The sequence below is a fragment of the Podarcis tiliguerta genome (genome assembly GCF_965153285.1).
Source record: "Podarcis tiliguerta genome assembly, chromosome: 14".
Lineage (NCBI taxonomy): Eukaryota > Metazoa > Chordata > Lepidosauria > Squamata > Lacertidae > Podarcis > Podarcis tiliguerta.
Window position 1 is genome coordinate 47,470,228 of NC_139547.1, and position 24,929 is coordinate 47,495,156.

At 47.4% G+C, this 24,929-nt stretch overlaps 2 protein-coding genes across 2 annotated transcripts in view; one reads left to right on the top strand and one right to left on the bottom strand.

Annotated features, from left to right (window-relative positions):
- LOC310664458 (uncharacterized protein) overlaps positions 1 to 24,929 on the top strand; it is a 541,032-nt gene that overhangs the window by 501,944 nt on the left and 14,159 nt on the right. The window lies entirely within an intron of this gene.
- Positions 1 to 24,929, bottom strand: part of MYO15A (myosin XVA) — a 96,220-nt gene that overhangs the window by 39,040 nt on the left and 32,251 nt on the right. The window contains exons 24-38 of the mRNA XM_083413278.1: positions 23,358 to 23,411; positions 20,481 to 20,562; positions 19,382 to 19,512; positions 16,625 to 16,720; positions 14,411 to 14,646; positions 12,433 to 12,611; positions 11,964 to 12,036; positions 9,962 to 10,150; positions 8,066 to 8,178; positions 5,304 to 5,398; positions 4,625 to 4,778; positions 3,641 to 3,705; positions 2,965 to 3,153; positions 504 to 585; positions 18 to 156 (exon numbers count right to left, since the gene is read on the bottom strand). Of these exons, the coding sequence (XP_083269404.1) occupies positions 18 to 156; positions 504 to 585; positions 2,965 to 3,153; positions 3,641 to 3,705; positions 4,625 to 4,778; positions 5,304 to 5,398; positions 8,066 to 8,178; positions 9,962 to 10,150; positions 11,964 to 12,036; positions 12,433 to 12,611; positions 14,411 to 14,646; positions 16,625 to 16,720; positions 19,382 to 19,512; positions 20,481 to 20,562; positions 23,358 to 23,411 (1,877 nt within the window). The remainder of the gene's footprint in view (positions 1 to 17; positions 157 to 503; positions 586 to 2,964; positions 3,154 to 3,640; positions 3,706 to 4,624; positions 4,779 to 5,303; positions 5,399 to 8,065; positions 8,179 to 9,961; positions 10,151 to 11,963; positions 12,037 to 12,432; positions 12,612 to 14,410; positions 14,647 to 16,624; positions 16,721 to 19,381; positions 19,513 to 20,480; positions 20,563 to 23,357; positions 23,412 to 24,929) is intronic.

Consider the following 24,929-nt stretch of genomic DNA (forward strand, 5'->3'; position numbering starts at 1 on the left):
ATGAGGCTGGATCTGACCTGATAGGTTCTGTGATGCGTGCAGGTTGCTGGTACTGCTTGATAATGTTGCGGATGTTCTGCGTCGGCTCCGGAATGTACTCCGAGTTCAGCTTGGAGTGGCGGACAAGCTCACCAGCGCGCAACCTGGAGGCGGGATCTGCATGAGGGACAGAAAAAGAAGCGAGACAGCATTGGCCTGTTTGTGTAAATTGTGGGATGGGGAACTTCAGGCTCCAGGGGCCACATGTTGGCCTCCAGGCCTTTCTCTCTGGCTCTCTGAACTCTCCCCAGTCCACACCCAGCCATGCCTCGCACCCCACATGTTTTTGCCTGGCTGACATGTGTCATTCAACTCTGATAATGCCCCTCTGCTTCCCTGAACGGGGGTGGGGGTGAGTGTCAGTAGAAAACAGTCTACTGTGCAAAGGTAAAAATGGCATTCGTTGCTCTGCCTGTTTTTGCCTCTGGCCCCAACCACCACTGGCAAAAACAAAAACTCCTTACCAGATTTCTGAAAGAATGGCATGTCTTGTGTAAGGCTCGGTGATGCTGCAGTGCCGTCTACCAGCCCTTTCTCGGCTTCTCTCTGCCACGGAGGGGGTGAAATTGAACACTGGGGTGAGTCGCAGCCTCAGAATTCTGGAGCTGGGAGCTAGAACAAAATCTAGAACAGTACTCTTGAGCCACCTAGTCCAAACTGAGACCATTCTCAAGCCCTCTCTTGGGTCTTCACCCCACACTTAAAAGCCATTCCCTGGATATTTCATAGAATCATAGAGTTGGAAGAGACCACAAGGGCCATCAAGTCCAACCCCCTGCCAAGCAGGAAACACCATCAGAGCACTCCTGACATATGGTTGTCAAGCCTCTGCTTAAAGACCTCCAAAGAAGGAGACTCCACCACACTCCTTGGCAGCAAATTCCACTTGGGTGTGCCCAGAGCCCCTCCTGAAATTGCTCCCTACCCTCCCCATCTCCACCAAACCTGGTCCATTGCTCTACCGCAGAACGGTGGATTTGAAGACCTGCCGTTCCCGACTGGGCACGCAGCTTGAAAAAAACAAACAAAACCCAGCGGTGATGGCCAGGCCAGCTTTGGAGGTGAGTGAAATGAATACGGGCAGAGAGATATCCAGTGTCGGGCAGCTCGAGGTCACCTAAAGGAGGGCACAAAGATTTCAGCAAAAGCACGCAGTGCCTCAGAAGAGGTGAGGGAAGCAGCCTCTGGGCCGCGAGGGCACCAAGGACAGGGCACAAGCCAGACCTGTGCAACCTTCTAAGGTTGTCATCAAAGGCTGGCATAACTGTCGAGGAGACACACCAGAGGAGGGGGACCCACTGGCACGACCCCCCTGCGCCTGCTCTTCTTCTTCGCCACTACAACTTGTTTGCTCCCCTGGCCCTTGTTCTAGCTTAGCAGGGATTAAAAGGGTGGCATTATGCATTGGTGCGGCTATCCTGAACATGCAAGGAAGTCAATCCCAATTGCTGGAGCACGGTCAAAGGTACATATTACCATATGTGGTGGTGCTGTGACATCTTCAAAGAAGAATGCTGTCTTCAAAGAAATAAGCCTGATATGCAACAAAACAATTGAAATGTCCCCTGCACTAGCACTACTTGGGCTTAGGATCCCGTCTGCTCACGACTATCCTAAAGATGACCTCTTAACCTTTCTATTGATCGTTTCCATACGGGTGTTGGAAATCTGGTGTTGGGCTGAAGATTGATTCTTGGTGTAACGGAGTATGGTCAATAGCATGGCTGAGAAACTAACGTGTCAGCTGAGAGCGGCAAAGGGCAAACACAATCCATATTCCTTTTATAACATATGGCAAATGTTTATTGAATACATAAATTGTTCAGACTGTGGCAAGAATCCACCCAGCACTCATGGGAAAATGTGGCGTGTTCTTTTAGACCAATTCAGTGAAATTTTAGCACATGGCATGATAAAAGTCAGTAATTTTATCAGCACAAGTTATTTGTTATTTACTGTTGTAACAATTGTTTTCTCAAAATTTATCTTCTGTACCATGAAAATAAATAAAAGCAGTATTATTATTATTTTTTTAAAAAGGAAGGTTAGCAGGGTTTGTTATTCTGACTGGTGTGTAACTGGAATGCAGAGTTAAAATTAAATTATCAAATAATCAATTCTAGCATGCAGGGGGCCAACAAAATAATATACCGTATTTTTTGCTCTGTAAGACGCACCAAACCATAAGACGCACCTAGTTTTTGGAGGAGGAAAACAAGGGAAAAAATATTCTGAATCTCAGAAGCCAGAACAGCAAGAGGGATCACTGTGCAGTGAAAGCAGCAATCCCTCTTGCTGTTCTGGCTTCTGGGATAGCTGCGCAGCCTGCATTCGCTCCATAAGACGCACACACATTTCCCCTTACTTTTTAGGAGGGAAAAAGTGAGTCTTATAGAGCAAAAAATACGGTAATTTGGCATCTGAACAATTGGCATTATTAATTGTATTATAATTCGGTATTGTGACAATAAGGCTTTTATTGGGTTATTGTAATTGAAAACTAATAAAAATTATTACACAAAAATAAATAAAAAATATAAAAAGAAGGAAGAAACAGCTGTGGGCAAGACAGAGGCATAGTAGCTGTCTTGCCTGCTTCATCAGTGGCTCTGTCTGATAAGGAAATAGGTGGCAGAAATGAAGAGGGGGAGCAGCGGCAGTGGCAGCAGTTGCTAATGACAGTGATGAGGTAGACGGACAGAGGGGGGGGCCACTCCAACATTTGGAGGAGGCACTGCAACCAGGGATGGACTGGGGGGAAATGCAGCCATGTGTCACTGCCATCTATGTCTTGCGCTCAACAACCACCTCTGAGTAACAGGGGACCCAGAGGGTCCTCCACCTTCTATTTAGCCACTGACCAGAGAACTGAGGACCGCAGGCATCTTCTTTGTGTCTCATCACCTGTATGCATAAGAGACTCACCTGGGGAGGTAGACCCCCTTGAGGCCCGGCATCATAGGTGCCGCTCTTCTGGGTCCTGGAAGGGCTTCTGTGCTGGGGAGTCCTGGGACTGGAGTACTGGTTTGCACTGAGTGAGGTTGCACCGGCCAACGCTGCTACAGCAGCCTGCTGCCGTCGACGGAGAGCCTCCACTTGGGACATGTGTTGAGCCTGCCCCAGAGAGAAAGGGCAGGGGTTAGGGTTGCCACCCTTCTTTTTCCAGCAGGGCTCCTGCGCTTTTAACAGCAGGGCCCCAAGCGGCAGTTAAAGGTGCAGGAACCCTGACGGAAAAGAGAGAGTGGCCAATTTTAAAAGGCACATCCTATGATCCCAGGGAGAAAAAGCAAAAGGAAGGAAGGAAGGAAGGAAGGAAGGAAGGAAGGCAGGCAGGCCATTGTGGGTGCACTTAGATGTCACAGAAATGAGGTTGAGAAGACTGTTTGTTAGTCTGCTCAGCATGTCACTTGTGAATGCTGTACATGGGGAAACAGAAAGCAGGACAGGGCGCTGGGTCAGAACTGGAAGCACAGTTCATCAAACGTAGGAATGCACGGCCCTTTTATAGCATCACTTCTATAAGATGGCTCATTCCTTATCCAGACCCTTGAACGATGCCATCGCCCCCCATGTATGACTCCTGAGTCCTGCCTTTACTTACCAGAAGCAACTCCTGCTGGTTACGGAAAGCTTGCTGTGCCAACAACAAGGCCTCATTTGTTGCTGCTGTGAGGAATAGAAACAAGGTCAGTTATTGTGTGGTATACAGACGCTGTTAAGAAGGACTTTTTACAAAGGTGGGGTGACAGGTGGTCAGGGAGAGATATAGCTCAGGGCAAGAGCACCTGCTTGGCATGCAGAAGGTCGTAGGTTCAATCCCAGCTAATATCGGTATCAAATTTGAATTGATTTTATATATGTGTGGTTAAAGTTGTTTTTGTATCTATAAATTGGTTTTTAAAGGTCTTGCATATGTAAATGTTTCAGCTTTTTCTTTTATATCCAATTATTCTAAATAAGTTTTTATTGCATTGTACAGTGGTACCTCTGGTTATGTACTTAATTCATTCTGGAGGTCCGTTCTTAACCTGAAACTGTTCTTAACCTGAAGCACCACTTTAGCTAATGGGGCCTCCTGCTGCTGCTGTGCCGCCGGTGTGCAATTTCTGTTTTCATCCTGAAGCAAAGTTCTTAACCCAAGGTACTATTTCTGGGTTAGCAGAGTCTGTAACCTGAAGCGTATGTAAACTGAAGCATATGTAACCCGAGGTACCACTGTACATTGCTTTGGGAAGCCTAATGGGAAGTGATTCATAAACAAAATGAATTGTTGTTATTTTGATGTTCCTTGGATGTTTCAAAGGTGTCCGAGGACAGAGAGCACCCCTCCCTAGGATTGGCATAGCCAACATGTGCCTCTTCCAGATCTTGTTGGACTACAACTCCCAGCCCCCTGTCCATTGGCGATGCCAGCTGGGACAAACAGTCCAACAACTTCTGGAGGATTCTGGAAGGCACCAGATTGGCTGCCCCTGCTCTAGGAAAACTTTGAAGAAATCGCCAAAGGAAGCTTTCTCTCAATTTTTCTCCAAGGGAACAATTCCACATCCATTGTTTCACAGCTGACCTCACTTAGGTTGCTCACCGTTTGGCCGTGGAAGGCAGCCCTGCCTACACTCACCGGCTGTTTGAGGTCCCTCAGCTGGTACACCATCTCCATTGCTCTGGCCTCCATTCCCCGCTCCGATCTGGCCTCCTCCCTTCATCCTGTGGGAGACGGCAGCCGGCTTCTCCAGTTCCTGGGCCAGGACGGAACAAATAAGCATTGGCGCTTGGGGGGAGGAGGGTGGCGCAAATAAGGCCTAAATTCTATGACAAACTCCAAGGCCTGAATGGGAACCAGTCTTTCTATCTAGGTATTTCCATACTGCCATGTTGCAAATGTTGTCCCTGCACCATGCCAACATTTGGTGCAGTGGTTTGTGTGTGGAGGCTTGTCTTGCTTCCGGGGCAACTGTTCCCTCACTAGCTGTTGAGCCTGGAAATTGCTGTCCTTTTTGCTGCCATGTTTGACAGAGAATCCAGACAACATTGCTGCCTGGCACACCTCAGAATTTCGTGCATTCATCTCCTGCTTCGTTTATCTTTCCTTTCTTTAAAATCTGAGGTTAACAACAATCAGTTTTACCACTTGGGAGAGAGACCTTTTTTTTGGCCGCTAACACCAGAAGAAATCTCCCTTCCAGCATTCTGAGAATTAGGTGTCCTTTGAGAAACATCCACTTTGCGTCTGTGGATTGGGGAGGGGACGGCGCTTTCCTTACCCCATTCCCATAGGACAGGACAGGGTCAAAAAGGCTGTCGAGATAATGATCCAACCCCTTCTGGCTTCGGGGCTCGCTGAACGTGTCCGAATCTGCTTCCGGGTTCAGAAAGACAAATAAAAGGGAATTAGCCAAAAAGCAGTCCTCATAATGTGATGATTCCCATGGGGTCCCTCAGCCCAAAAATCAGGGTTGCCAGGGCGATTAATTAGAAATGGAGGATGAGGCTCCTGTAAGCTGGGTAGAAGCGTTGGCAAGCCCCGGTTTCTAATGCGTTTGAAACTTTGCACCCACCACTATGGTCTGTGGCTTTGATGGAACACTGACTGCACAAAGGAAGGTGCAGGTGAACACTATTCAAGCAGATCATTTTGATGTGGACAGGCAGAGATTTTTAACATCTGCTGTGACAAAGGAACATAATTACCAGCCACCTGCCCCACACAGATCATGGTGGAATGACATCCTGGTTTAACCCATCTTCTATATAACCGATACTTTCATAATGGAAGCAAAGGGGTCTTGGCTAACTGAGTTTGCCTCTGTTTGGGTTTGAGTGTTATTTATTTATTGTTATTGTTGTGGCGGGTGGCGGGTGGTGCTGTGGGTAAAAGCCTCAGCGCCTAGGGCTTGCCGATCGAAAGGAGGGCGGTTCGAATCCCCGCGGCGGAGTGCACTCCCGTTGCTCGGTCCCAGCGCCTGCCAACCTAGCAGTTCGAAAGCACCCCCGGGGGCAAGTAGATAAATAGGGACCGCTTACCAGCGGGAAGGTAAACGGCGTTCCGTGTGCTGCGCTGGCTTGCCAGAGCAGCTTCGTCACGCTGGCCATGTGACCCGGAAGTGTCTCCGGACAGCGCTGGCCCCCGGCCTCTTAAGCGAGATGGGCGCATAACCCTAGAATCTGTCAAGACTGGCCCGTACGGGCAGGGGTACCTTTACCTTTACCTATTGTTGTGTTTAGTTTGTACAAATCCAATAAAACAAATATCACAGGGCAAGGAGGGGGGGATGGTGGGCAAAGAGGGACTTTCAACAGATGCTGCTTCTGCCACCCAGACACCGTTATGGCCGTCAGCTGATCGCTGTGGCTCGCAAAGAGGCAGCACAAAAAGTTTGAACCATGCAGGCAAAGGAAGATGTTCCATCTAGCCTCCTCTTCTCTCAGCTGCCAGCTGGGGGCAGCCATTCCATCAGGCTGCCTCAGTGGGAGAGATGGGACTCTGAAGGCTCAGCTTTGCCAAAAGCCCAGGTCCTGCCCCTGCACTGTGCCAGCTGGTCATTTATAAGAGCAACTGTTTAAGAATTGGTGCCTGAGTTTGATTCCCGATCTACCCTCTCTGTTGCTTTTACCCTTGTGTACTGTGCTTTTCTTTTATTTTTTGGATTGCAAGTCTGCAAAGCAGGGACTACCTGGTTTTAATTGACTGCGTGGAGGTCACTCTGGGAGTCCTTTTGGCTGAAGAGCAGGGTGCAAATGCCCTCAAATAATTTAACAAAAATGGGTGACATCAGAGGGACTTCCGGGTTGAGCGCCAGCAATCATGGCGGCCCCCTGCTGAGCACCGGAGGGGGAGCTCCGAAAAAAACAGGGTTCTACCGCTACGGCGACGCGGTGAACCCCTGAAAACGTAGGCGGAGGAAGCCTACGTCCGTGGGACTCGGCGGGCACCAACAGCGATCCCCTAAAACGTTTCTGGGGCTCAGGAAGAGCTCCGGAGTGTGGAGGGGGTAACGCGGTGCTGAGAGTCAATCGCTTCCTTTTCGGAGAGACGTCGCACAGCCGTGATCGGAGGAGCGCTCAACTTCTTCTTGGGACAAATTGGATTACAAAAGAACTTTCCGTGAGTAGGAGGATTACAAATTTTAAAAGGAAAAGAAACAAATTAAGGAACTTTTGGAATTGGCAAAGTTAAAAAAGCAAGCTAAATTAGAACCGAAGCGGTAAGGTTTAACCAGGAAGTCAGCCTTCCGCTCTGTATATAGCTGGAAACAAAGACTTTTGCGTGCCAAACCTTTAAAAGTGCTTTTGAAGAAACGGAATCTGGCGTTTTGATAAGGATTTTCTCCCCCCCCAAGTGGCAGGGAAAAGGGGGGGAAGGACTGGAAACTATATTGCCTGCGTAAGAAAGAGCTGACTGTGGGGGAAACACCGCCCGGCGCGCCCGGCTCTAATCTGTCAATCTGAAAATACAGGGTAAAGGAGGGACTGCGGAGAGAGACTCTGAGATGTTAAGCTCTGCAAACTGGATTATACTGTTAAAAACTGTGACTGTTTAAGTCTTGTTACTGGGAGGAATTAGTTGCGAAGTTGCTGGGAAGTCTGGGAGTCCTTTTGGCTGAAGAGCAGGGTGCAAATGCCCTCAAATAATTTAACAAAAATGGGTGACATCAGGTGGCTGGCAGGGGGGGTGACATTTTTCTATGAGCGATGTTATGATCTTCCGTCATGCACACACACACACACACACACACACACAAACAAACACACAGCGGCAAGCTCAGGGCTTGTCCATACATTCACTCATCCTCCCAGTTCCCTCCAGGAAAACTTACTCTTTACTGCTGAATTGGAGCAAATGTTAGTCAAGTTTTCTGTGATTGATGTTTGCTCCAATTCAGCGCTAAAGAGCAGGTTTTCACAATGAAAGCAGTAGGGCAAATGTAAAACTGCTTGGATCCATGCCTAGAAAGCACAGAACAAGCAGAAAACCTGCTTTCTAGGCGCGGGACCAGTGAAGGGTGGACGAACCCTTGGTCCTTACCATGGCTGCAATATCCTTCTGAGTCTGGCAGGTTGGTGGGGGCTACCGTAGGGGCCTTCATAAGTGGCGGAGGAGGAACCTTCTCACCAGAATCCAAACTGTGCCTGAATACTCTAAGGATAAAAGGGAAGGAGAGCAATGGGAGATGGAGGAGGAGGAGAGAGAAAGGGCAGACAACACCATGTTTCAAATTGGGGGTGGCACCAAGAAGAGAAGAGAGAGTGAGCAGAGGGGGAAATGTCAAGGTAAAATAAAACTCCAGCTGGAAATATTTATTATTTGCAGGGGGCATTCAGCACATGCAGAGTTTCATGCTTGCACACTGTTCTTCTAAACTCTAAAATGGGGGTGGGGAACCTCCAGTCTGTGGGCTGCTTGTGATCCTTCACACCTCTCTATCCAGCCCTGGGGACTCTCCTTAAGCCCAGACCAAGAGTGCCCTCACCAGGAACCCTGCTTTGTGCCCTTAAGTGCTTTTTGCATGGCAGGAGCATGTCCCTAAACTAGGTTAATGCCTCTTGCTCGCCTGGCTGGAGGGGTGCATGTCGAAGCCTCTGCTTTTCTGCATGCTGAAATGTAACCTCCTGCACAAAGGCAAGAGTCACAGAAGATGTTCCGCCCATTTTTTCCTCTCTGGCTCCACCCACCACCCTGGAAGGTTGTCCACAAGGGAATGGGCTGCCTTGTTTTGCCTGTGTTGGCCCCTCCCTTTCATTACTTGGCAAGAGATTATTGCCCTCCCTGGGCGAATCAGGAACCCTTGTCCAGGGAGGGCTGTGAGTACACTCTGCAGAGAACTATGTGGCCGCTGTGCTCTTTGGGATTCCTTTCCTTCCCATTTTGTGTTGTGTTCCAAAATGGGCTTGTGAGAGGCATAGGGGGGGTTTAACCCCTGCCGCTAAGGGGGTGCCTGGGGGGCTGAAAGTAGTGGGAGTGTTGTTGGCCGTGCCACTGATTTTAAAAGAGCCTCATATTTTAAAGGGTTCTCAGTTTTTCTGACATGTTTAAAATAGTTTTGTTGTTGCTGAACAGCCTTTATTACTAGTACCTCCCCCCCCCTTTTTGCTAATATTGTTTATGGTTTTGGAAGTGGGCATATTTGTGGGTTTGGAAGTGGGTTATGTACTGAGTTGAATAGGATCCAAAGTGCGGCAGTCTGATTGGTCCTAGAACAATAGGATCCAGAATGCAGCAGTCTGATTGGTCCGCAGGAGCCACCCAATCCAACTCCAGGTGGAAGGTAATCCGCAACCTGATTGGCCTACAGGAGAATCCCAGAAATAGCCAATCACGTGGGGCCCATTGTGTAAATAATGTATACAAAGCAGACATTTCAGGGGAACTTCCATTCCTCACTATTATGAGCTGAATAAAGAGCATGAAATCCACACTCGACTCCGAGTATATTTCACTAGGACTGGGTTAGCACATGGGAAGATCCAGACCGTGCGCAGATCTGACTGGTATTCAAGGTAAAGGCATAGATTCATCAAAACCAAAAGCTGCATCCTTTATGGCAGCAACTAGGATAACATCAGGGCAGTTTCACATCTGTATAGAATCAGAACCATAGAGTTGAAAGCAATCGTATATGGTCCATCCCCCTGCAATGTAGGAATATTTCGCCCAACATGGGGCTCGAACCCCCAGCCCTGAGATACCGACTTAGCTATCCCTCAGGGCAAAACAGAAAGCAAGCTTGTGTCAGCAGTGCAGTCCCTGATCTCTGGGCATCCCAAGCACAAGGGTTGGGCACTTCCATGCTAAGATGGCACCCAGTCTTGTTCTCTTCAAGACCTGCCCTTCCAACAATCCTCCGCAACCTGTGTCAACATGCTCTTGAAACTGCACTGAACTGTTCAAAGAAAGAGCTAGCAAGTCGCCTCTGCTACTTACGCTTTGCTGCCAATATTTCTCTCCGGCCCTTCTGAGGCAACAATGAAGTAGGACTTATGCTTTGGGAAGCCACGGATGAGTTCCAGGTCGGACACCAGGTCCAAGACGTAGTCGTGGCCAGCCAGCTCAGCCCACTGGGTGCCGTCCTTCATGGCGACTGACCAGCCTCGCCACCCCTCTGCAAGCCCCCTGTGAAGAAGGATCAGTCCTGAGCCACTCTGGGTGCTTAGAATCCAGGAAGGAGTAGGGCACTGGGGATCAGCAGAGATCAAAATCCCAAAAGGTAACTTCAACTGAACGCCCAGTTGTCAGGAGCAGTTCATTCCCAGAGCTGGAATCAGACGAGACCTCCTGAGCGGGGGACCCCATTAGAGGACCAAGGTGGGGAGTGAGGAGAGGGAACCCCTGACATCATAATCCAGGGCAATACCCTATTTGGCGAACATTCAGATCAGGCGACCTAATGTGCCCCACCCTGGATTTAGCAAGGAAAAAGCACACCAAGAACTCTGGCCAATGTAAGTTTCAAAAGTGGGAGTGGTCCCTACTCGTAAATCTATAGCCAATTGTAACAAAAACTAATCCATTCAAAAGTATGTATTCCGACAAGGATTACAAACTCAAACAGAGATTACAAACTCAAACTCATAAGGATATGTACAGTGGTGCCTCGCAAGACAAAATTAATTCGTTCTGCGAGTTTTTTCGTCTTGTGAATTTTTTTGTCTTGCGAAGCACCACTGCGTATTGACGGTTTCCCGTAGGAATGCATTGGTGGTTTTTAAAAAAAGGCGAAAGACGTTTCGTATTGCGAAGCAAGCCCATAGGGAAATCCGTCTTGCAAAGCAACTCAGAAAACGAAAAACTCTTTCGTCTTGCGAGTTTTTTGTCTTCCGAGGCATTCGTCTTGCGAGGTACCACTGTATAACACAATAATTTGTTACAGTATTAAAGATAAGAGTTTATGAGTAGAGATAAGTTCATGTTAGTCCATAGTAAGATTTGACGTGAAGATCTTAGTTTCAATCATTGAGCAGAAGTCAGAAGTCAATTATGGATCAGAAACCAGGACAGGGTCCTGTTTTGATGTATTCACCTTCATCAGTTGGAAGTATCAAACATTTCATGGCATGTTTGAGTTGTAATCTCTATTTGAGTTCTTGGTGTGCTTTTTTCTTGGTATATTTAATAACAAGAACTCCACCCTGGATGTATTCATCAACTTTTGAGTCTCCAGATTCTATTGGTCATAGTACCATTGTTACAGTATATACAGGTCCTGCTATCAGAAGGCACAATAGCCACAAATTCAGTTATCTGGACACAAAGAATTATGCCCCAAACCTTGCTACACAAACAGCTAAGTCAGGTATCTGAACAGCCAGAGTTTGCCCTCTTCCTTACTTCCTTGCTTATACTTTGCTGGTTGGCAGCAACCATTTTTGGGCAGAAACCATGCAAGGAAGGAGGGAGGTTGGACAAATCACAGAGCAGGAGGAATTGGACAAATCAGGTTTCCCTTTTTCTCTCTTTTGCTGGTTGGCTTCAGCCATTTCAGGAAAAAAACCAAGCAGGGAGCGGGGAGAGAGACTGGACAAATCATGGATTCAAAATGTTTCCTTAGGGAATAATGAAAATCGACAGCTCTTTATGCGAATGCTCGCCTAATGAGTGATTTAATAGGAACTCATTGCATTCAGAAAGCAGAACCTGTGTGCACTCATTTGGCAGCACAAGGCATCCTCTGTCCTAGTTCTGTGCAGAAGGAGGGACTGATGCCATAATAATGGTCAGGATCAGGACCCTAGGAAGCCTGCAGCAGCCAGGCACAGTTCGCCAACTCTCGTTGGTATTGCTCCTAGTCTAGCTGCCTTCTGGACAGCTCCTTTCCTGTTTTGTATCAGGCCCTTTGGCTTCTGATTCTGCTAGACAGTTCCCCTGGAATGGGGACACCAACAAGCAGACCCTGCCCCACCCCCACTAGATTTTCATTTCCTTCTACCTGTATTTCAGTACATTTTCAGCAAGGTTTTCTCCGGTGGTCCAGGAATGGATGGGGCAACAGAAGTGATCTCCTGTCGTGGTAAAAACAAAGAGCTATTTAATGCAAGTGGTTTTCATTAAAAAAAATAAGCATCAATTTAAACTAGTAAGTCTAGTTTAACCTAGTAAGTCGGTAGGGACAAACAGCAAAGGAAAAAACACTTTTTGAAAGTTGGATCTCTCCTATCCTCAGGACAAAATGATCATTGGATAGCAATCCCTTTCAGAGGAATCACTGTATGGACATGGGTTCGAAGCCAATCTGTCCTCTGATCATGTCCAGAGTGCTTCCTAGGTTCCCATTAGGCCAAAAGAGACAATGGGGCTGAGCTCAGTGCCTTAGACAGGGCTATCACCTCCCTGTCCTCATAATCCAAGCCTATTTCTTGCCCTCTGCACCTTGATTCCTGGGTAACCAGGGCTCTCACCATTGAAACAGTAAACATCCAGGGCCATGTTGACTCTGTCCCGGCTGGTTGCCCACTCCAGCAGGGTGGGTGGGTAGGCCCGGGCGCCTTCAGCACCATCCTGGGCCTGAGCCATGGCTTGCATGAGCTTGTGCTGGCAGATGGGCTTGTAGCCGTCAAAAGCGTAGTCGGAAACAAATCTGCAGGGGAGGAAAAACAGAGATCCTGGGAGAATAAATAAGCCAAGCGGGGAGCAGAGCCTGGGGTTAGGATCCTGCACCTTCAGGCAGATGCCAAAATAACAAAGCCCTGGCAGGGCCCACGGCCACACAACTGTGCTGCCTAGGGGTGATGGGAGTTGTAGTTCAAAACATCTGGAGGTTGGAGAAGGATGGTATGTAGACAATACTGAGCTAGACTGGCCAAGTCTGAACTGAAGCCTAAAATTATCCGTGCGCCCCTTCCTTGTGTGTCCCCCTCTACGACAGGTCTGGAGGGTGGCAACATAAGAACAGGGCCTTTTCTGTGGTGGCTCCCCATTTGTGGAATGCTCTCCCCAGGGAGACTTGCCTGGCACCTTCATTACATTTCCAGGCAAAATCTTTCCTCTATAAGCAGGCCTTTGGCCTTTAACTATCTGCGGTGGTTGGGATGTTTTTAATGTATTTCTTTCCCCTCTTGATTTTAATGTATCTATGTGGGTTTTTTTGTTTGTTTGCTTGTTTGAATAATAGAATCACAGAATTGTAGAGTCAGAAAGGGACCCCGAGTGTCATCTAGTCCAACCCCCTGCAGAGCAGGAATCTTAATAAGATAATACATGACAGATGGCCATCCGACCGATACTTAAAACCCTCTAAGGAAGGAGAGTCCAAGCGACTAACAGATTTAATCAATCATAATAAATAAATAAAATAAATGTATCAGAAGTGTGTTCAACAGTAACATGGAGCAGGGCTTTCAGCGTGGCTCCCCTGTTCTGTGGAACATAATCCCGGCTGAGATATGTTGGGAGCCCACTAGAAGCTAGTACCTTCTGGGAACTATTGAATATATTTCTATTCCGACAAGCTTTTCCAGCTGAATGACAAGTTCATACCCTCCAACATGTCTTCGACGAAAGACAACAAGCAGGACCTGAGTGCAAGAGTACTCTCCCCACCTGTCATTGATTTATAGCAGCTGGTATTCAGGGGCATAATGTAAGGTTTTTTCAATGAATCTGGGGACACTTTTCAACTTCAATGGATTTTGTATGGGGACTGATCTGCATTGTATTTTTCGCTCCATAAGATGCACCTGACCATAAGACGCACCTACTTTTTAGAGGAGGAAAACAAGAAAAAAAATATTCTGCGCAGGGTGTGTAAGCGGCTCTCGCTTTTCTTGCTTTAAAGCAAGCAAAGTGAGAGCTGCTTACACGGCTTCTGTCCCGCTTTGTGCAGCTCTTACTTTGCTTGCCCATCCCTCCTCCTGCCTCGCTGTAAAGCGCGGCGACGCCGGAGCAAGAAGAGGAGGAGGAGACACTGGGACAGGTGCTTTGCTTGCTTTACAGTGAGGCGGGAGGAGGGGTAGATGGGAGCCATCCTCCCACTTCACTGTAAAGCCAGCAGAGCAAGAGCCGCTGACATGCTCTCTGCTGCTCCTGCTTTAAAGCAAGAAAAGTGAGAGCTGCGCAGAGCTTTACTGCGAGCAACGGACAGGAGCCATCGCTCCGGCTGCGGAGGCATCTCTCGGCTCGTGACTGCAGCGGCAGCCGAGGGATCCCTCTGCCGTCCAGTGCATTCGCTCCATAGGACGCACAGATATTCCCCCTTACTTTTTAGGAGGAAAAAAGTGTGTCTTATGGAGTAGAAAATCCAGTAAATCCAGGGACTCTCCCTGGGGAACAGGGACGTCTGGTGACCTTAGCATAATGCCTTCAACACTGGAGGCAGACCACAGCCAATGCAGCTACTAGCCCTCTTCTCTTCCTCTCCCTGCTCTTCCAGCCACTCACTTCAGCAAGTATTTATCCAGGCTGTGGGAAGGGGCAAAGGCACTGAAGGCGGAGGCCAACAGGAGCCAGCCACGTTCCTCGTTGTTGATGTTGGTGTTGCGCCACACTTGGTTGGCGATCTGGGCCAGGATCTCGTCTCGCAGGCTTGGGATCGACAGCCCCTTCTGCACGATGTAGTTCCCGAAGAGGACCTCCTGTGTGCCGTTGAGGCGGGGGTCGCCCATGAAGCGGAGGATCTGCCAAGGAAAGAGGGTGTGACCAGAAAAAAAAAACACCCCACATGCCACAACAGAACCGCCACCCTCTTCCTCCCTCTCCTTGTGAGGTTCATTAAAAGCTGAGATTTGGGGCCAGAGGTGCTGCAATTTATATATATAGATAGATTTCTTGGTGTACCAAAACACATGTGTTGTCTCTTTTCTCAAATTATGTTTTCTACAATTCAGTTTCATTTGGTGTGAGGCATTAGTGTTACATACAACCTTAGGTTAGGAAGAAAAGAGGGGGAGGGGGAGGGAAAGGTGAGTGGGGTCGGGAGGTTATGTTTCTAGTCTTCTACTAAGTGTTATCCTTTAGATGTCCCTTTTACGAAGAGGCACGTAGTAAGACCATTGATTCCCTGCTGTTGACGCTCGCTGACCTCCCGGAAAAGCAAAAATTCGACCTTTTCCTGTTAGGCAAAGATCATAAGACGACCTGGGTGGTCGCCAGATTCTGTGTACAGATCTGTAGGTGCAGATCATCCCCCAACTCAAACTAGTTCATCAAGAAAATCCCCAAACTCGTTTCCATGGATGACTCTGGGTCATCTCTCTGCGGTAGCTAATCTTAAAGTTTTAAGTGCCTATACGTTTATCGCATTTATAAATTGTAAATTTATTGTTGTACATTGTTTTAAATGTTTGTTTTCCTTCTGGGATTGTACCCCCAAATGTGTTTTATAAGCTGGTCTCCGAGTGTAATAAATTATCTATCTATCTATCTATCTATCTATCTATCTATCTATCTATCTACTAAGTGTATGTGTGGGGTTTTGTGTCAGCACTTCAGTTTCCTCCAAGAAGAAGTTCAGAACACTCTTTTGGAATTCCTATCCAGAAACAATTCCAGAAGTTCAGAACTGAAACACAAGATGCTGTTGGCCTGCATCTTACTTTAAGAATATTATTACTGTTGCTATTTATTCTCTCCCCCCCCCCCTTTTCCTACCCCGTCTTTTCCTTTCTTCTTCTTTACCCCACCTCTGATTTTCTCTCCCCCTCCGTGAATTCTTATGTTAACCTCACATCACCCTTTGAAAAATGCAGCTCGACAAACCTTTCTGATTACATATGCTCTTTACAGTACTCTGATGTATTTTACTATGGTTTCTGCTTAGCTTAGTGACTTTATTATGTGCAACATTTAATTATGACAGTTGTATCATTTATTTATCTATCATTGTTTTGGGTTAGAGAGGATGGGCTGAAAGCTCCCAAACTCCAGCTTAAAACTCTGGAGTAGAATCCACTGTGGTCTAGAGGAGTCTTCTACTTCTGTGGAGGGGGGAGTAGAAAGTTATGAAAGCCTCAGCTTATATTCGTTTGTTGTTAATGTTGCTTTTTTCCCTCTTCATGTGTACTGCCTGTTTTTGTTGTTCAATAAATAAATAATAAGTACCATGGGGGATATTCCTCCCCTTGTTACTATGTTTTGCATTTTTGTGTTTTTATATTGCCAGCTGTCCTGTGATCCTCAGATGAAGGGTGGTATAGGAATTTTAATAGTATTATTACTACTATTGCTACTGCTACTGCTACTATTAATACAAAAAGCCTGAGGTTCTCATCATTTCTTACTCTGCAGTCTTAAAGCTCTTGCATGCAAGATAGGTCAGAATTGGCTCTCATCTACATGATGTAACAGAAACTACTGAGAAATTTTGAGAGTCTTAACCAGCTCATTGAACATAGATGCATTTTTACAGACTCCTTGCTCCAGCATCTTTGTACGTGTTACTTGGCCGGAGAATTGCATGGCAAAATTCGGAGATGTGCAAATTCAGAGATTTCCAAATGGCTGTTTTTCAGTTTCGCATATTGTTCTGGTGAATTATGTAGGTTCGTGTTTGCGTGCAAACTGAGTCATATTTCTTCCCTATCCCTCTCCGCCGCTGGTACGACGACACAGACACTCACCCTCCGCATTTGATCAGGAAGATTCCTCTTCACCTACCAGTTTGAAAAGGGACACCGCTTCGCCTCTCAGGCTCTCGTCTATCATTGTCAGTGAGGATGCCAGAGTCCTTGTGAGCATCCCAAAGAGTGGCTCCTGAGGGACAAGAGAGGAGGTGAATGTTAACTAGGGCTGCACTTTCTGGCCTCTGACACTGGACCAGGGACCAAGGGCCACTGAGAAGCTGCTCCTGCCCTCTCCCAGGAAGAAACTCATGGCAAAGGGGAGGCCAGCCTTGCCCCAGCTGTCAATCAGAGAGGAAGCGCTGGAGGGTGTTTGCTTTGCCCTTCCATTCTAGACATTTGCTGCGTAACTAAAAAGTAGTACCTGAGTTTGCTCCCTCCCTCTCTCTCAATTCATTTTCCTTTTATGCCACGACTTTCAGATTGTAAGCCTGAGGGCAGGGATCATCTTCCCAGTGACCGTTGTAAGCTTTTTCAGTCAAAGAGCGGGGGGGAAATGCTTTTAAGTGAGAACAGCTGCCTTGCTTCACTGATTACTGTATTTTTTTGCTCTATAAGACTCACTTTTTCCCTCCTAAAAAGTAAGGGGGAATGTGTGTACGTCTTATGGAGCGAATGCAGGCTGCGCAGCTATCACAGAAGCCAGAACAGCAAGAGGGATTGCTGCTTTCACTGCGTAGCGATCCCTCTTGCTGTTCTGGCTTCTGAAATTCAGAATATATTTTTTCTTGTTTTCCTCCTCCAAAAACTAGGTGCGTCTTGTGATCTGGTGCATCTTATAGAGCGAAAAATACGGTAGCTATGTATTTTGGCAGAGCCGCAAAAAGCAGGTCAAGGAAAGGACCAGTTTATTCTTTTGACAAGAATGGTGGTGTGCTCAAGCCACCAACTCGAAGAGTTGCCACCTTTTATCTGGGCAAATTATGAACAGTCCAGCCAAAGCCACTTTTTGCTCCAGACTGATGCTGAGCATGGGGGCTTCTGGAAAAAGCAGGCTCAACATTTCCCTACAGTTCCCACCCACCTAAAAAAATTCTCTTTGCTCCCTTTACAAAACTGCACCAAGGAAACTTCCTTACCCCCAAGCGCTGGCATGTTGACAGCAACCTACACTTCACTGTATTAGTAGAAGTGGCATTGTTTAATTTGATCTATTGGAGTGACAAATCTACCATTGGCGATCATGTGATCATGATTCAGGAGAAACGCATTGCTGTGCGCTGGGACCATTTATTATGAGGACAGACAGGAAGGTCAAAGTGCAATGGCAGAGCAACAGGCTTGCCTGCAGAATTTCCCAATGTCAGTCTCTGTTGCCTCTGCGTAAAAAGATCTCCAGTATCAGGACTGTGTCAGGACCACACCCTGAAGCAGATGAGACCTCCTGGTAGGAGGAATACTTTACTGCTGACTCCAGTTACAAAGGCTGAGGATGCCGAAGAGGCCAGAGACCATCTTGGCTGTGATTCCTGGAAGATGTGATCTCCGCCTTGCAGGCCTTTTCTACCTGGCCTAGGGTGGCAGGGCCCTGACTGACTCCAGCTACAAAAGCTGAGTCTTCTGGCCTGGGGTATTGTTTAGTGGGAGGTTGTTTTGGGACAGGGGGTTGCTGCTGTTATTGATAATAATTCTTTGTTTCTTTATTTTTAGATCTTATTATAATTTATGGCTTTTGTGGAACTCGATCAGTTTTGTTGTGTCCTTTTTGAGCTGTCTTATTTATTGTTTATGACTACTTTTGTAACTATATCAATCTTTTTATGTTGTAAGCCACCTTGAACATGGTTTTAACTATGGAAAGGTGGCATGCAAATAAAACGACTATGATGACTTTATTATTATTATTATTATTATTATTATTATTATTATTAGTTATAGCCTGTCTTTCTCCAAAGTAGGGATTCAAAGTAGCTTGCAGCATTTAAAAACAACATTATAAAATACAAAGTAATAAAAACAAACCAGTTAAAAACAGTAATTAAAATACACCAGAATACATCTACAGCCAGCAATTAAAATACAGTTTACTCTGACAGCAGCCTAGTAATTCGGCACTTTCAATTTTCATCATCTGCACCTTAATTTGCAAAGTCCTGTACTTGGACAGAGGAAGTTTAACAAACCCTGAAACTGCCAACCCAGAAGTCACCTCTTGGGTGGGCTGTCTGCAGAATCAAGAGACTTCTTGGCCCCCAACTGACATATCAGCTCCAAATCCTCCACTCCCAGGCCCCAGGAATAGAGATAGCAAGGAACCCAAGCTCAAACAAGAAGGTTTTGTGCATTTCTGACAGCACAAGGTCTTCCATCTATGAACCCTACTCAGGAGGAGGTTGTTGATTTGGGTATCCAACCAACATTAGCATTTATCTGACAATTCCCACCCAATCACTGCTTCAAACGTTTTAGCTTTGGGTGAGCACGTTGCTTAAATCTGGAAATTAGCAGAGGAAACAAGAACCACGTCATTCTCCTGATCGGGGCCCTGGTGCTGCTCCAGGAAGCACAAGCAGCTTAAAACCAGGCAGCAGGAGCAACTATTAGAACATTATGTTTGCTGCCTGGCAGTTGCTGAAGCAACAGCTCCTGCTGGCCAGCCCCTTGCGCTGTCCTTCTGACCCCCCTGCTGCTTCAGGCACACCTTGTCTTGAACTTTTGCCTTGCTGGACAGCTCTTCCAGCCATACCACCCAGCACCGGCAGGAACTGGACATTCAACCTGACTGAGAATGTGAAAGTTGCCGTCACTTGCCCTAGACATATAAGAAACACAATGCACACACCAAAGCCCTTACCTTGAAGTGGGTCTGCACATACTTGCTCATGGGGTAATTGTTGATGTCAAGGGGCAGAGTGAATTGGGGGTCCACCTGCAGCTTTGGAGGGGGGATGGGAGTGACACAGTCTTCATTGATCTGCTTGTGAACTGCAGGAAACAGAGAGGAAAGAGATGTGCAGAATTCCCACATTATAAATGAGAGGACTGGCTCTCATATAGGTAAAAGGTAAAGGACCCCTGGACGGTTAAGTCCAGTCAAAGGTGACTATGGGGTTGTGGCGCTCATCTCGCTTTCAGGCTGAGGGAGCTGGCATTTGTCCACAGACAGCTTTCTGGGTCATGTGGCCAGCAGGACTAAACCGCTACAGGTGCACGGAGGACCATGGCAAATGCCAGAGTGAACGGAAACGCCATTTACCTTCCCGCCTCAGCAGTACCTATTTATCTACTTGGACTGGTGTGCTTTCAAACTGCTAGGTTGGCAGGAGCTGAGACAGAGCAACGGGAGCTCATCCTGTCATGGGGATTTGATCTTCCAACCTTCCGATTGGCAAGCCCAAGAGGCTCCGTGGTTTAGACCACAGCACTACTCACGTCCCCTGGCTCTCATAAAAACCTAAGAAGCAGGGGTATTGTTATGGGGAAAGAGGAACTGATTATTAAACCACCCAGGGAACTGTAGATCAGTGGGGAGAACAGGGAGGTGTCTCTCAGCACCCTTAACAAACTACACTTCCCAGAATTCTTTGGGGGAAGCTGTGACTGCTTAAAGTGCTTAGAATGGATGGGGCAGATGGAGCCCTAATATCCATGCAACCTGATAGACAGGATTTTGCATGGAGTAGAAACCCTGTACGGCTCGCTGTGTGACAGTCTCCCCACTTACTCATCCATCACTTGATGCGGGGTTAAGAATTGCTCATCATATATAAGCAGGGTTGGATGGGTTTAAGCCTCCTATTGCAAAGATGCCTATGACGGTGAGATACCTTCAACAGATCTCAAACAAAGGTTCTGGAATATCCCAGAGGAAATTAAAGGCCAGTTGCCCACCTTACCACCCGTTTGGATTAACTCCCCCTAGTGGAAGGATCCCAGCAATTGTATTAGCATACCAGCCACGGTGTTTAAGAGTCCAACCAACTCTGCAGGCACTTCCAGGTTTGCAACTCTCATCACTTCCCGTCTGCTCAGTACCTGGTGGGACCCAGAGAAATAGAGTCACTCTTAGACCTCTTCGCTTAGCATAATAATGAGTTTATGGACTTTATTCAGACTCATAGTACTCCAGCTGTGGTCAGACCACAGTTGGAGTACTATGTCCAGTTTTGGATGTCACAATTTGAGAAGGATATTAACAAACTGGAAGGTGTGCAGAGGAGGGCAACCAAGATGATCAAGTGTCTGGGAACAAAGCCTTATGAGGAATGGTTGAGGGAGTTGGGTATGTTTAGCCTGGGAAAGGGGCGAGTGAGAGGAGATATGATAGCCATCTTCAAATATCTAAAGGATTTCACATGGATGATGGAACAAATTTGTTTTCTTCTGCTCTGGAGGGTGGGACCCGAACCAATGGGTTCAAGTTGCAAGAAAAGAGATTCCGACTAAACATCAAGAAAAACTTTCTGATGGTAAGAGCTCTGAAAGTGGTGGACTCTCCTTCTTTGGAAGTTTTTAAGTGGAGGTTGGATGGCCATCTGTCATGGATGCTTTAGCTGAGATTCCTGCATTGCAGGGGGTTGGACTAGTTGGTACCTTCCAACTCTACAATTCTACGATTCTGTGGTCATTTGGGGAATATTTGCTGGGGTTGGACTCGACTGCCCTGGGAAGGTATCTCTCACCCAGATCTACTTCACGGACCAAGTACCAAGGGTCAGTGCAATCTGGCACATACTGAGCACCCACAACCCACCAGGGGGGCAACAAAGCCCCCTATATCATTGCAGTTCCTTGGGAACCGTAGCTCTGTGAGAGCTGTTCTCAACTACAAATCCCCAGGATTTTCTAGTGGCAATCATGACTCGTAAGAAACCAATATAAGCTTCGAGGGCAGCGACCTTTATTGCCCTGCTTTTTACGCCTGCTTTTTTAAAAAATGAAAATAAATTAAGGCAAGCCTAAATGTTGATTTTATCAAAATTTTGATCATTTTATAAAGTGTACTTGTTTTTTTTTTTAAAGACTGTTGATTTTCTCACTATTTTCTTATACGGTATACTACTTTATGTAAACTGCATATAGACAGATAGTTAGGTAATAAGTAAATACATACATACATACATACATACATACATACATAAATAGTGCCTATAAACCCTCAAACTTTACACATAGTGCTGGATCTAGGTTTTGCAGTGGCGGGGACTTCAGGCAACATGCCCCCAGTGGACCCCCTCCCCTCCCAGTGGGCCCGCCTCCTGCCCACTGGCTGTTCCTGCTCTCTGTTCTCTCCTCTGCTGGGCCCAATCCATACAAGGTTAATTCACTGCTCTAAAAAATGGTTAGATCTCCGAGCATGGCCAAAGTTAAGCCAAAGCACAACTCAGTCACAAATCTAGTTCTGTTGCTCATACGTAGAATGACTTTCAAGGGTAAAGATGCACAGGCTGCATGAGAATAAGGTACTAGTCCAGGGGTCAGCAAACTTACTGCACCTCGGGCCTGTGTCTCCAGCGCCGATCGCGCGGCGGGCCGGAGGGTGGGGGAGCGCGTGCGCACACACTATTTCCAGTGCACTTCCGGGGCGGAGGAGCACCGGAAATAGCTTGTGCACATGTGCACAGGCCTCCTCTGACCCGGATGTGCACCGGAAATAACACTTGTGCATGCGCAAATAATGCTTGCACATGTGCACAAGCTATTTCCAGCGCTCCTCTGACCCAGAAGTGGGCAGCCGTGCAGTGCAGCACTGGTAAGAGCGGACGGCGGCAGCAGGCGGTGGGGGTCGCCGCGGGCCGGATAAACGAGTACCTCGGGCCTTATCTGGCCCGCAGACCTTAGCTTGGGGACCCCTGTAATACAGTGGTGCCTCGCAAGATGAAAAGAATCCGTTCCGCGAGTCTTTTCGTCTTGCGGTTTTCTCGTCTTGCGAAGCAAGCCCATTAGCGGATTAGCGCTATTAGCGCTATTGGCAGTTCAAGGGCTATTAACGGCTTTTTAAGGCTTAAGGGATTAGCGGTTTAGCTGCTAAAAGGCTCTTAGCAGCTTAGCGCTTCAGAAAAAGGGGTTGGGGAGCGGGGAAAAAACTCAAAAATTTTCATCAATTTTCGTCTTGCGAAGCAAGCCCATAGGGAAATTCGTCTTGCGAAGCGCCTCTGAAAACGGAAAACCCTTTCGTCTTGCGGGTTTTCCGTCTTGCGAGGCATTCGTCTTGCGGGGCACCACTGTAGTTGCTAGGTCTCACATGCAAAAAAGGAAAGGAAAGGAAAGGAAAGGAAAGGAAAGGAAAGGAGGAAGTTTCCAAAGTATCTGCTTTCCTGATAGGCAGGAAGGAATTTGGCTTCCAGGAAACTTTTGCCATGATCTGTGCTGCGCTGCTGCTCTGCATTTCCACAGAAGCAAAGGGAAAAGAAGAGAAATTGGCACAGGATCCAGCTGCCTGAGAATTTCAGCTTCCATGTCAAAGAGAGAAAGAGATGTTTCTAGACCTCATGGATACTAACACACACACACACACACACACAAGCCTATAAGCAACAACGCCTGATAAAACATTGGAAAACAGAGCGTGTCTGAATAGGACCTTAACCTGAGGTCAGAATGGGCAGAGCTGCAGAGCTCTGTATACTTTCTTGTTTCTTCCTGGGGCTGGACGGAACAGCAATCATTGCATTATGCAAAATTAGTATATTTGCATGGAGAATTCGTTTTTTCTCTCAGAGTGCCAAGCACACACATTCTTGTGTGTGTTTGTGTGTGTTCAGAATCTACTTCAGCCGAGGAACTACTCCAATCCATGCCTGGCAAGAGGGCAGTGCCCACCATGTTACCTGTTCATTTTTTTTCCTCTCCTCCTCAGCTCTCCGGCGCTCCTCTTCCTTTCTCTGAAAGCAGAGTGCATTTACATGGTCAGTGAAGCACTTAGCCCAAATCCAACCTTCTCCTGGGAAAGTGCAAGGCGTTTTGGAGCCTGGGCGCAAAACCCACAATCTCATAATGATTTTGACTGGTGACTATTTGCATGTCCACCACTTGATTCAGACTCTCTTGCCTCACCTAGTCCCTTCATTTTGAAAGCCCGTGAGTGGAAGCCATAGCAATTCAGTAAGAATGAAAGAGTCCCTGCTAGATCAGGCCAAAGGCCCATCTATTCCATTCCTCTGCTCCCATCATGGCCCACCAGAGGCCCCTGAGAAGCCCATAAGCATGACCTGAGCACAGCAATGCTCTCCAGCAAACTGGCATTTAGAGGCGTACTGACTCTGACAGTAGAGGGAGAACATAGAGATGCTGGGGACTGGACCTCGAGCATCACACACAGCAGACTCTCTGTGCTGTTGGGGACTGAACCTGAACCTGCAGGTGTTTCTACCACGCAGAGAGAGCCAGTGTGGTGTAGTGGTTAAGAGCGGTAGTCTCGTAATCTGGGGAACCGGGTTCGCGTCTCCGCTCCTCCACATGCAGCTGCTGGGTGACCTTGGGCCAGTCACACTTCTCTGAAGTCTCTCAGCCCCACTCACCTCGCAGAGTGTTTGTTGTGGGGGAGGAAGGGAAAGGAGAATGTTAGCCGCTTTGAGACTCCTTAAAGGGAGTGAAAGGCAGGATATCAAATCCAAACTTTTCTTCTTCTTCTCTGCCACTCAGCCACGGCCCTTCCATGCAGTTGTCAAAGTGCCAAGAGATTCTTAGCAGGCTTTCTTGCTACAAATGAGTATTTATCACGCTGCTGCCAAAGGTGTGTCGACCCTCTGCGCCGAAGGTAAGGCTAGTCGCCTGCGTTTAAAAACATCTGCAGGCAGCTGCAATGCCACAAGTGGCCTTTCATGCCTCTGCTCCTAACCCCTGCATCACTCCACCTGGGAAACCTTACCCTGCCATGACTCACTGCTTCTTCGTCCCCATCCACCTGGAAGCGGACGCTCTTCATGGTGTCCGTTGGGCTGCTGCCTCTGTGCCTGAGCGCTGGGGCATGTGCCAGCTATAACCCTGTCTGCCAGGCAGCTGCTCCAGTTACCGTTGTTTGCTTATTGATACGGCTGAGTCACACGTTAACCCTTCGCATGAAACTGACACTCAGGATCCCCTCTGTAAAGCTAGGGATGGGCGAATGCACCGGTTTGGCTTTTCCATTTTTCCAATCTTAAGATCAGTTCTCCACATTTCCACATCACTTTGCAAAAAAATAGTTGCTGCTGTTTTTAAGACTTCATGGAAACCCACCAGGATTTTAGCACAGATTTCTCCAATTTCAACAAATCCCACTGGAAAAATGCTTATGTCCATGCGGAGATGGCAGTATTGAATCAGTAGCTCGTGTGCTTTTAGCTTGCACTCGTTATAAAAGGTTTGAGGTTATTGCCCCTCTACCATACCAGGTCGCTAAACCATTGCTACTGTGTCTT